General features: G+C 49.8%; 1 protein-coding gene across 1 annotated transcript; it reads left to right on the top strand.

Annotated features, from left to right (window-relative positions):
* The first annotated feature begins 121 nt into the window (after window positions 1-121).
* On the top strand, window positions 122-12,327 carry LRRC23 (leucine rich repeat containing 23). Its single transcript, XM_083719593.1, has 8 exons — window positions 122-292; window positions 2,658-2,792; window positions 4,132-4,244; window positions 4,427-4,680; window positions 4,796-4,926; window positions 5,779-5,915; window positions 9,083-9,350; window positions 12,013-12,327. Exons 2-8 carry the CDS (start codon window positions 2,667-2,669, stop codon window positions 12,052-12,054), a joined length of 1,071 nt encoding a protein of 356 aa, XP_083575719.1. The 5' UTR covers window positions 122-292; window positions 2,658-2,666; the 3' UTR covers window positions 12,055-12,327.
* The last annotated feature ends 153 nt before the right edge of the window (window positions 12,328-12,480 follow it).

Raw genomic sequence — 12,480 nt, 5'->3', positions numbered from 1 at the left:
AACAACAAGAAGTGAGGTTCCCCCTCCCTCCCCCGCGCCTCTTCATGCAAATCATGCCGCTCCCTCAGCCAATCAGCGCCCGCGCCTGCCTCGTTCCAGCCCCGATCCATCCGCACTGGGCGACAACAACCACGCGTCAAACAGGTCGCGGTTGCCCGGGGAGCGGAGGCTTCTGGCAACGGCGTCCGTCCGGGCCCGTAGCAACGGAAACACCCCGCCTGCCGCCGCCGCCTCGCCTCGGCCAAAACTCCAGCAGCAGCAGCAGCAGTAGCAGCGCGGAGCTTGAGCGTGGGTAGCTGTCCTCGCTCTTCTTTCTTCCCCATCCTGGGGACAAAGGGAGAAGGAGGGTTAGCAGGGAAGGGGCTTTGCATGCATGGGGAGAGTTCCTTTGGGCCGAGGGTCTGTGGCTTGGCTGGTTTGGGGATCGCAGGCTCCGAGGGTCGTCATTTGCTCAGGAGGGCAATAGCGAAGGGGGGAAGTTGAGCGAGCGCCGCTTCTCTCAGCCCTATGACAAGTCACAACTGTGAAATTTCTCCCCCTTTTAAGGGTGAGCAGGTGGCGGAAGGATAACAACAAGGAGATTTAAAGAAGGAACTCTTGGAAACTCAAGGCACTAGAAACATAAGATGATTAGAGCCCCACTGAACTTGAAGCATGGGAAGCCCCAACAAAAATTTATAATTTGGCAGAATATTTGGACTATATGATAGGTATTTGTACTTAATGTGATTTGATTGGATTGTTAAAATGGAAAATTTAAGAAAAATTATTTAAGGAAAAAAAGGCTGAGCAGGTGGCTGAGCTCCTCAGCCCACAACTCTTTGCCTTAGCACTGTTTAAAACATGGCAGGATCACATCATTGTGCTTGGTTGTTGCTGCTTTTTTGCCCTTCATTTTAGACTTTTGCTCCTGGCTCCAGAACCTGGGGGGGGGGGGGGATACGGGTTCCATCATTTTCGCAATCCTTGTTGCCCTCTGATACTGTATATAGATTTGCCACATTTATTTTTTTTTAGTTTTCCCCAAAATTGTTGGGCAACCTTACTCTGATAGATACATATCTGAGGTGTCTTGTCATTGTGGTCAGGCCATTTAGGGGATCCAGACCAGATGGCATTAGTTAGACAGCAAGGGTAAAAAAAGACCTCGGGGGGCCAGAACTTAAATCAAGGACCAATTGAAATACAGCAGGGGTTACCTGTGTGGTATCCAGGGGTGTATGGGGTATTAGGGGTGGGGTATTACCTCTGCTGGGACGCAGGTGGCACTGTTGGTTAAACCACAGAGCCTAGGACTTGCCAATCAGAAGGTTGGCGGTTCGAATCCCCACGACAGGGTGAGTTCCCGTTGCTTGGTCCCTGCTCCTGCCAACCTAGCAGTTCGAAAGCACTTCAAAGTCAAGTAGATAAATAGGTACCACTCCAGCGGGAAGGTAAACGGCGTTTCCATGCGCTGTTCTGGTTCACCAGAAGCGGCTTAGTCATGCTGGCCACATGACCCGGAAGCTGTACGCCGGCTCCCTTGGCCACTAAAATGAGATGAGCGCCGCAACCCCAGAGTCGGCCATGACTGGACTTAACGGTCAGGGGTCCCTTTACCTTTACCTTTAGTACTTCTGGGGGACATGATGCACTCCTTCTGGGGTTGTTTGTCCACCTTTGGTCCCCATCCTGCACTCAGCTCTCACCTGTGGCTGCTAGACGCTGTCAGCATGTGACATTGGTCACACCCCGGGAACGGCTTTGACGGGTCAGCTAAACCAGGTGAGGGTAGCCGCTGGGTCTCAAACCCTCAGCGAGTTGGGAACCTCCCCTGCATGTGATGACATGATCCGGTGAACTGAGTGGATGAGACCAAGAATGGGTTCAAAGGTCAAGAAGGTGGTTTCTGTATGTACTGTAGAGGAAAGTGAGGGGCAGATGGGGCTCGTCCACCAGGGATGGTAGCCCATCTAGGAGAAGGAAACTCTGGTCCTACAACTCCACTGCCTTGTGGTACATCTTCAGGAGAAAAGGGGGGAAGGCTAAGGAGTAAACCCTACACAAATATGGAGTCCCTAAGACAGTTGGACGGCACCTTGTATGCCTCCTTCCAGCAACTCCTGGAGCCAAGCTGGTGCCAGACGTATTGCTCTGCTTCCTTTTGGAGCCCATCAGCGAGGTCGAGAAGGGGGTCTTGAAGTCGGGGCAGCCCAGGACCTCCATCCCCACTGCTCAGGCTTGTGCCCCAAGGAGGTCACTTTAGTTTGACCCCCAGAGGCTCATTCCACTGTCTCTCAAGACAGATGGATGCTGGCAACAAACTCATGGACAAACATGTGCCTGCTTAGGCCTCACCTATGCTGCTGAAATTAGACTTGAAACACGCTTTCTGCCATAGCTGATAGGATTGGTTGCGGGGTGTGCTTGGCTGTGGTGTTTGTGTGTGGTGCCCACAAGTGGTTTGCAAATGGGACCACAGGCCCCCAAACATTGACAACCCCTGCTTTTCCTAAAATGTGCTTCCTACCACTATGGGATGAGATGCTGGCGGGATGCATGGATCTGGGTTGAGATGAATGGGTATTTCTTCCACCGGTAGCCCACAGGGAATGAGGGGACTCTCTCTCTCTAGCCAGTGGCTGAAAAACCACATTTAGTCTGTTTCGTTGTACCAGCCCTTGAAAATGTCAGATGAGGAGCCGGATGATGAAGATGAAGTTGAAGATCAGAAGGATGATGCTGAAGAGAAAGGTGGAGATGAGGTGGAAGGGGAGGAGGAGAAGGAAGCGCCAGAGGAGGAGGAGGAAGAGGTAACAGATTGGTGGCTTTTTTGTTTTGTTTTTATGTTCAGAAATGCAGGACACAATTCAACCAAAGTTAGGCTCTTTCATGTCCATGGAAGAGACGAATGGTGAATTCCTGTACTTGAGTTCTGATGGCTGAGGCGTGATAGGATTTGGCGGAAGCCTTGCTTGGTCCATGGGTGTTAAAATAAGGTATCGCCAGCAGAACAGGATGGAGTCCTGGGTGATATCTGAGCGGCAGACAAGAGCAGCACATTTACCCCCATACATGGCACAGCATTCCACCGGCCCTAGATTGGGCAGGAGAAATTTCTTCCCCGTTGACTTCCGTGGTGGAAAAAGGGAAATACTCCAAGATGGGTCTGTTTCTTGTCTGCTGCCTTGGCCGGAAGATTCAATGACAATCAAAGAAACATTTCAGTGTAGTGTAGCATAGTATAGCATCAAAATAGTCTTTTTTTTATTTGCAGAATGTGAATAGATATCTTTTCAAAACGAGAGCAAGAGTAAATGCTGATGAGGAGATGGGAGTCTGTTTGCCTCAAATTAGGCCTCGTATAAATGAGATTATTCACCAAAAGCAAGCACACACCTCTCATTGAGTTTGTATACATACTTAAAGTACATATGCAAGAGGCTCGTTGGTTATTATATTTCAGGAATGGTTCATGTTCTTACGTAACGTAACTGCATTGTTTCATACTTTCTGGGTGCCCCATGGTCATCTCTGTAAAGGATCATGGACCCTGGTTTTATCTAAGGCTGCCAGACTGCAACTCAGATTGCAGCTGCCATTTGCCGTATTTTTTGCTCTATAAGACTCACTTTTTCCCTCCTAAAAAGTAAGGGGAAATGTGTGCGCGTCTTATGGAGCGAATGCAGGCTGCGCAGCTATCCCAGAAGCCTGAACAGCAAGAGGGATTGCTGCTTTCACTGTGCAGAGATCCCTCTTGCTGTTCTGGTTTCTGAGATTCAGAATATGTTTTTCTTGTTTTCCTCCTCCAAAAACTAGGTGCATCTTGCGGTCTGGTGCGTCTTATAGACCGAAAATATGGTAGTTTTGCCACTAAACTGGGGGGAGCAGCAATGTCTTTGATCACCTCTGACCCCATTCCAGTCTTTTGGTGTGGCCCCCTAACCTGCCTTCTGTAGTGTGTTCCAGGTGTAACACAGGTGAGAAGGCACACTGTGTGTAAAATTAGTGGGGCTGAGGGATAAGTCGCCATTGCCTGATCTCCTGATTCAGAGGCAAATTTAAAGATTCGGCAGAAATCTTTGCCGCTTGACAACTTTAATTTTATCCGATGTCTTTTTTCTTCTTGCTGTGCTTCCCCCCCCCTCCCAGCACCAAGTCTCAAACCCTCTCACCGAGGATCACATGAAGGAAGGCCTTTCGATGTTATGTAAAACCGGCAATGGCTTGGCTCATGCATTTGTGAAATTAGAGGCCAAAGAAAAGTGAGTGCACAGGCATGACTAACCTGCCCCCCATTTCTCCCCCCTTCCAATGGGTGCAGCTGCCCAGAAACGGGATAATTTCCTTGTCCAAGCTTCTTGGAAAAATTGAGCAGTTTGGGACAATCGCCCTGGAAAGCTGGCACTGGTAAATAACATTGCTTTCTTCCCTCACTCTCTGGTAGGGAACTGACAGACATCAACCTCATTCAAGGCTTCATCCACTTACGTTATGTAGACCTGTCCGAAAACCTGCTCAAAGACCTGTCCCCGTTGTCAGGACTCACGCATCTGCTGTGGCTGAAGGTGGATGGCAATCGGCTAACTAGCGCCGGCCTGGATGAGCTGATCTACCTGCAGCATGCCAGCTTTGCCAGCAATCACATCAAGGACAGCAATGGCATTGGGCACCCGCGGCTGGTCAGCCTCAACCTGAAAAGTAGGTGTGCAACACTCAAGAGAGTCCCTCTATCCCTAGACAATGAAACTCATACTCTGTAATCCCCTGGGGCAAGGAATCCCTTTCATCACAGTCTAATTCTTCTGTCACCCAGGTAATGAGATCGAGGCAATAACAGGACTGGACCCAGAGAAGCTGTCAAATCTGCAGACGATCGAATTGCGGGGAAACGGCCTGAAGTCCACAGCTGGATTCTGCCTGCCCAAGCTCAAAACTCTGTACCTGGTAAGAGAACTTTACTGATGACGGCTTCGTTAACTACGAACCCCAAATGCCTGAGCAAAAACATGTGTTTTCAGTGTCACCAACTCTCAGGGGCTACTCAGGCTTCCTGTGGCCTGGTAATTGTATGCATGCAGTTAATGTCACACATGATTATGCTGTGTTTCATGCTGCAACAGAGTTTTGTAGTATAGATATGCCCTCAAATCTATTGGATTTTGACAGGTTACTAGTTATAGGTCCGCTTACCCTTGCTGGGTATATGGATGTACTCTGGATCAATACTATGTCTAAGGACGTGGGTGGCGCTGTGGTCTAAACCAGGCACAGGCAAACTCGGCCCTCCAGATGTTTTGGGACTACAACTCCCATCATCCCTAGTTAACAGGACCAGTGCCAGGGATGATGGGAATTGTAGTCTCAAAACATCTGGAGGGCTGAGTTTCCCTATGTCTGGAAACCACCAAGCCTCTTGGGCTTGCCGATCAGAAGGTCGGCAGTTCGAATCCCCGCGACATGGTGAACTCCCGTTGCTCCGTCCCAGCTCCTGCCAACCTAGCAGCTCAAAAGCACACCAGTGCAAGTAGATGAATAGGTACCGTTGCGGCAGGAAGGTAAACGGCGCTTCCATGCACTCTGGTTTCCATCACAGTGTTCCGTTGTGCCAGAAGCGGTTTAGTCATGCTGGTCACATGACCCGGAAAGCTGTCTGCGGACAAACACCGGCTCCCTCGGCCTGAAAGCGAGATGAGCGCCGCAACCCCATAGTCGCCTTTGACTGGACTTAACTCTCCAGGGGTCCTTTACCTTTTCCTATGTCATCTTTCTCTTACATTGCAACATCTTTCCCCCTAGGCCCAGAATGCCATTACCGTAATAGAGGGCCTGGAGGACCTGGGGCAGCTCACAACTCTGCATCTGCGTGACAATCAGATTGAAACCCTGGATGGCTTTTCAGCAAGCTTAAAGTCTCTCCAGTATCTCAACCTACGGTGAGTTGTTTCCCGTAGTACAGAATTTCCACCAGGGCCTCTTAGAAATAAGAAGGGAACTGGCACAGGAGGCAGGGAGTGGTATCTGAGCCAAGTCTAGGTTTGAGACTGGTTCTTAGCTCCTTGAAGTATTTGTTGTAAATCAGGGGTGGTTAACCTGTGGCCCTGAAGGGACGCGGGTGGCACTGTGGATTAAACCACAGATCCTTGGATTTGCCGGTCAGAAGGTCAGTGGTTCAAATCCCCGCAACGGGGTGAGCTCCCGTTGCTCGGTCCCAGCTCCTGCCAACCTAGCAGTTCGAAAGCACGTCAAAGTGCAAGTAGATAAATAGGTACCACTCCAGCGGGAAGGTAAACAGCATTTCCGTGCGCTGCTCTGGTTCGCCAGAAGTGGCTTAGTCCTGATGGGCACATGACCCGGAAGCTGTACGCCGGCTCCCTCGGCCAATAAATTGAGATGAACGCCGCAACCCCACAGTTGGCCATGACTGGACCTAATGGTCAGGGGTCCCTTTATCTTTACCTAACCTGTGGCCCACCAGATATCGAACTGTAACTGCCATCATCTCTGACTATTGGCCATGCCAATGAGACTGATGGGAATTGGAGCCAAACAGCTTCTGGGAAGGGTCACCCCTGCTGTACAGCGTTGTTACTGAGATGTTGAACCATATTTGGCCACCAAATCTGAGCAGGAGTGGTTGGAATGAGAAAAAAAGAAATCTGTGAAAGTAGATAGCTGTAGCTAGCTATCTTGAGCACGAGCAGTCTATCTGAGCAGTCAGAACTTGGAATTTCAACATCAGCATCCTTAAAGCATAGGTAGGAAACTGGATCTGGCTGGTGGGCCACTGACTGGGTGCTTTGAAGTCCCAACAACCTCAGGACTTTGAAGTAGGGCTTGTGCAGAGCATTGTGTGGTGCTTTGAAGCGGCGCTAATCAGCTGATTGGAAGCACTTCAAAGTGCTGAGCGGTGCTTTTTGCAAACCCCTGGATTGGCTGGCTGCTGACCACCTGCCTTGCTCCCACTGCCAATCAGCTGACTGACAGTGACAGGAAGCCTCCCTTTCCAATGCACAACTGAGGGTGCACTTTAAGGCTCTCAGCTGTGCACTGGCAGCATCAGTGCACAAGAACAAATAATGTCAGGTGTAGAGGAAATTGCTTCATGTGTAATGCTTTAAGAGAATATGGGGGGAAAAGGTTTAGAAATAGGTTAAAATTTATTAACAATGATTTGCTGAACTAATAATTTGAATTGGAATACAAAAAAGGGAGGTATGAGGAGGTCTGGGAAATAAGTTAATGAAAAATAAGTAATGGAAACTTTATGTGTTTTTAATTTTTTCCCTTTTTGTATTTTTGTTCTTTTTTCTTTTTTTCTTTTTTCTTTTTGATTTTTATTGTATTATTATTGAAAACCTTAATAAATATTCTTGAAAAACAAAAAAGGAAATTGCTTCATGAGCCAAATTGGGCCCGTGGCTGGGCATTATCATTATTATATTTATATTTATACCCCTGCCACTCTGGGCAGCTTCCAACACATATAAAAACATGATAAGACCTCAAACATAAAAAACTTCAGGCGTCTTCTAAAAGTTGTGTAGTTCTTTTTCTCTGATGGGAGGGTGTTCCACAGGGAGGGTGCCACTACCGAGAAGGCCCTCTGCCTGGTTTCCTGTAACCTCCCTTCTTGCAGTGAGCAGGGAGGGGGAGTATCTAAACAGTGCCCAGGTCAGGTACGCAGGGTGCGCCCTCGAAGGGGCAGGGCACAGAAGGAGGCCCACTGTGGCCCCGGCACATGGGCACACTTGCTTGGCCCAGTTCAGGGGAGTGGGTGGCAGCATTGCCAGCCAGTCTCCTCTTTCCACCAGAGCTGCCAGCTGGCTGTGAGAAAACAGAAGTTTGGGAAGGGTTACCTGTGGCTGGGCATGTCAGACAGAGGCAGGACACACAGAAGGCGATCTTCAACCTCTGTGCTCTCCAGCCCCCGCCGTCGGCAGGGTGCAAGGGGGGGTCTCTTGGGGGGGCGGCGGCGCATGGCTCGTGCCTCCCAGGTTGTGTGTCTGGGACATGGCTCCTATGCCCCCCCACGCTATATCAATGGCAGTGAGGGAACTGCCAGAAGGCCCTCAGAGCTGGACCTCAGTGTCCAGGCTGAACGATGGGGGTGGAGATGCTCCTTCAGGTATAGGGCTGGGGCCATTTAGGGCTTTAAATATCAACACCAACACTTTGAATTGCGCTTGGAGATGTAGTGGAAGCCAGTACAGATATTTTAGGAGCAGTGTTATATGTTCCCAGTGGCCATATAGTGGCCTAGCCATGCTTCAAAGGTTCCTGCCATTCTCGGCTCACTCTGGTGCCATTCCTAGAGTCTGGATGTACAGCACAAGGGACGCGGGTGGCACTGTGGTCTAAACCACAGAGCCTAGGGGTTGCTGATCAGAAGGTTGGCGGTTCAAATCCCCACGACAGGGTGAGCTCCCGTTGCTCATTCCCTGCTCCTGCCCACCTAGGAGTTCGAAAGCACGTCAAGTGCAAGTACCGTACTTTTTTGCTCTATAAGACTCACTTTTTCCCTCCTAAAAAGTAAGGGGAAATGTGTGTGCGTCTTATGGAGCGAATGCAGGCTGCACAGCTATCCCAGAAGCCAGAACAGCAAGAGGGATTGATGCTTTCACTGCGCAGGGATCCCTCTTGCTGTTCTGGCTTCTGAGATTCAGAATATTTTTTTTCTTGTTTTCCTCCTCCAAAAACTAGGTGCGTCTTGTGGTCTGGTGCATCTTATAGAGCGAAAAATATGGTAGATAAATAGGTACCACTCCGGCGGGAAGGTAAATGGCATTTTCGTGCGCTGCTCTGGTACACCAGAAGCAGCTTAGTCATGCTGGCCACATGACCCAGAAACTGTACACCAGCTCCCTCGGCCAATAAAGCGAGATGAGAACCGCAACCCCAGAGTCGTTTGCGACTGGACCTAACGGACAGGGGTCCCTTTACCTATGTACAGCACAGAAGACTGCCTTGTGCATAGAAGGTACTTAACTATGACACTAGCTGTTAAGGGCAAACTCTGGCATCAGAGAGCCAAACTGGCACACAGAGGGAACATTTTCAACAGGAGGTTCCCGCACCTGCTAACTTCTTTGTTCTCCTGCAGGGGGAATGCGATTATGCAGCTCCAGGAAGTGTCAAAGCTGCTGGTGCTGCCCATGTTGCGAGCCCTGGTCTTGCTAGACAACCCTTGCGCGGAGGAGGGGGACTACCGGGTGGAAGTGCTGGTGATGCTTCCACGCCTTGAGCGCCTCGATAAGGATTTCTTCGAAGAGGACGAACGGACAGATGCCGAGGAGCTACGGCAGAGGCGCCGGGAAGAAGAGCTGGAACTAGAGAGAGAGAAGGAGAGAGAGAAGGAGCTGGAGCTGGAAGTGAGACACAAAGGGGGACGGCAGGAGGGGCAGCGAAGGCTCAAATTGTCAGGAGCCACAGAGAACCATACGCTCCTCCCTCCTGTCACACAACCTCTTTCCCTGCCGTTTTTTAAAGTGATAAAATTTGGCTATAATGGAGGAGGGGGTGGAAAGGAGTGCATGGATTTCATTTACAGTCATACCTCGGGTTGAATGTGCTTCGGGTTGAGCGCGTTCAAGTTCTGTTCTGAAGCAACCCAGAAGTAACAGAGCGTGTTACTTCTGGGTTTTGCCGCTTGCGCATGCGCAGATGCTCCAAATGACGTCACGCGTATGCGCAGAAGAAGCGAAAAGTGACGTGTGCGCAGACGTGCTGTCACTAGTTACGTTTGCTTCTGCATGCAAATGGGGCTCCGGAACGGATCCTGTTCGTATCCAGAGGTACCACTGTATTTTTTTCTCCCCATAATTTGAGCACGGGGGCAGGGGTGGTACGAATAGTGTGGATCCCCAGTTAAAACAAGAAAAGCCTGAAATCAGGAATCTGGTCACTTTCAGCCTTAGATCACTCCCTGCGTTGTCGCTCTCTCTGGGCGGGATCCAATCGCATGCATGCTAGTTGCTCTGTTAAAAGCTGACCCGGAGGTCTTGCTCAGCAACAATGTTATTGTTGGGGAAAGGGGTTGAAAATGAAACAAGAAGTCTTAATGCCATTTTTCAAATCTATGGTGTGGCCACCGTTAGAATACTGCACACAGTTGTGGTCCTCACATCTCCAGATGGATATCTCAGAGCTGGGAAAGGTGCAGAAAAGGGCAGCCATTGACACCCACACCCATTCAAAGTGCTTGGCGCAAACCACAAGTCGTAGCCTTTCTGCCCTGGTTGTTGAGCTCCCAGAGACATCTGACTGGTCACTGTTGGAAGCAGAGTGCCATAGGCTGATCGTCTGGGCAAAATATCTTGAGATGTTTCAGGTGGCGAGTGAACATTATTAGGAGGATGAAAGCATAACATGGAAAGTAAAGATGCTGTGAGTATGTGTTTAGCTTCTCATAGGCCTGGGTGTCCACTGCTAGCATGCTAGCCTCGTTTGGCAGCTGTTCTTAACTCTTCATGTGTCAGGACTCCGAGCGAATGAGAGAATGAATGAAGCAATTTTTTCACATCTGCATTTCTCAACTGGGGGGTACCCCCCAAAGACATATGAAGATCTCAGTTGGGGGGGCGTGAGTGTTTCCCAGAAATATGTGCAATACAAGTAACACATTCAAAGTCATGATATCTCAATCCATTTGAAAATTCAAATAAAATAATTAGGGAAGCCAGGTTCGAAGGAGGGTGTGGGGTTTTTATGTTAGCTAAAAGGCAGTTTTGTTTTGTTTTGTTTTTTAAAAAAGAAACACTGTTTTCAATAATCCCACAGCATGTGACCAGGGTGCCTGTCACAGACAAGATAACAGGCTGCCTGCCAGAACAGGACACTGAACCAGCACAGACTGGGAGCAACAGTGTCTGTTGGTGGGCATGGGTGGGGAAGACTTTTGAAGCAGTAATTCAAGCAGCCGGTTTCCTTCTTTCTAAGGAATGCTTCCAGATGGGTGCTTTATGGCAGGACTGGTGCTCCTCATGCATTCCAGTGTTTGCAGCATCCGCACAACATAATTGGTGTTGAAATACCAGCCCATTTCCCCCCTCCCCCAATTTAATCTGGACCTGCCCTTTCTGGATAAAATCCAATAAATTAAAAATAACTCCTGCCAGTGGTCCATTTGCCACCCCTGTGCTGTGCTGTAGCTATGGTGGAGGGGGGCAGCCAGGTTTTTCACCCCAGATGAAACCCCCAGAGGGGGGCCATTGAGGCTCCCAGCCTGTGTGTGTGTGCGTGTGTAGGCAAATGCATGTGGGGGGGTGTCTTTGACCTGGGTGAAATAAAGCCTATTTTCGCCCCTACTCTTTGCAGCTCCCGCCTGGAAGCAAACTGTAAATGTCAGCATGCTGTGCTTTTAGTTCTGTGATCCAATGGCTAATCCGAAAATGAATAAAGCCATACCTGCAGAAGAGAATACATATATATAGAAAATTGATCACCACCATTTATTAGTTATAAAGCTTCTAATATGTTCTAGATGCTATAAAAACAGACAGACAGACAAGCATAAGGCTAGCTCAGTTGGTAGAGCATAAGACTCTTAATGCCAGGAATATGGGTTTGAGTCCCACACTGGGCAAAAGATTTCTGCATTGCAGGGGCTGGATTTGATACTCTCCTGGGCCTTTCCAACTCTACAATTCTGTGAGTAGCTGACCGCTAATAAAAGAGATGAAAGCAGAAGGCAGTTGGGGGGAAAGAAGAAATTTTGCGCTAAGGTTGTTAGACTTGATGCTCTACTAGTGCATAATCATCCAGTGGGAAGTTTTACAGGAGCCGCATCAGAATTGCTGGCCGCTGCGCATTCCCATCCATTTCAACAGAGTCGGCACAGGATTATGTCCTTCTTCTGATCTTTGTATCTGGGCTCTCAAGAAGCGGGTGGGATCAGCCCTCTCCTTGTGCGTCTCGCGGGTGTCGTGTGTGCCAAATCAGGCCGCCTGCCCCCTGAAAGACCCTCCATCCGGAAATAACCCAATTTCCCTCTCTTCTTCCTCTCCACTCCGCCCCCTCCCCTTTTTCTTCCAGGAAACGGATGACCTCGCTCAAGAGGAGGATGTGCCAGAATGACACGAGAGTGCCAGTCCCCAGACAGGGTGTTTGCCCAGAGCCGCTTTTCCGGAGCTCAGCTGCCAGCCGGTTCGCGGAGTGGAGCAGGACCAAAGCCTTGCAAAGCCTCCATCCTTCCTTCCTGCGCTGCGCAGCGCCGACCCAAGGAGCGCTGCTTCCCTGGCGCGTAGTACCCGAAAGGTGCCGAGAGACAGAGGAGTGTCTCTGTGCTTTGAATGGGATGTGATGTGATGCATGTGACTGTGGATTAAAAAAAGGAGGGCAGGAAAAGAAGTCTGATGGAGCCGGGCTGAGTGTGTTGTTTTTGGCATCCCATCCCTGCAGCACCGCCGCCCCTCCCTCCCTCCCTCAATCCTCCCCCCCCCCTCTCTCCATCCTCTACGTGCTGTTTGCAAAGCTCCCTTGAAATCCTGACTCATCCCAGCT

This window comes from Podarcis gaigeae (assembly GCF_964106915.1).
Source record: "Podarcis gaigeae genome assembly, chromosome: 17".
Lineage (NCBI taxonomy): Eukaryota > Metazoa > Chordata > Lepidosauria > Squamata > Lacertidae > Podarcis > Podarcis gaigeae.
Note: the sequence above shows the minus strand (reverse complement) of the source record. Positions and strands in the feature narration are given on the sequence as shown.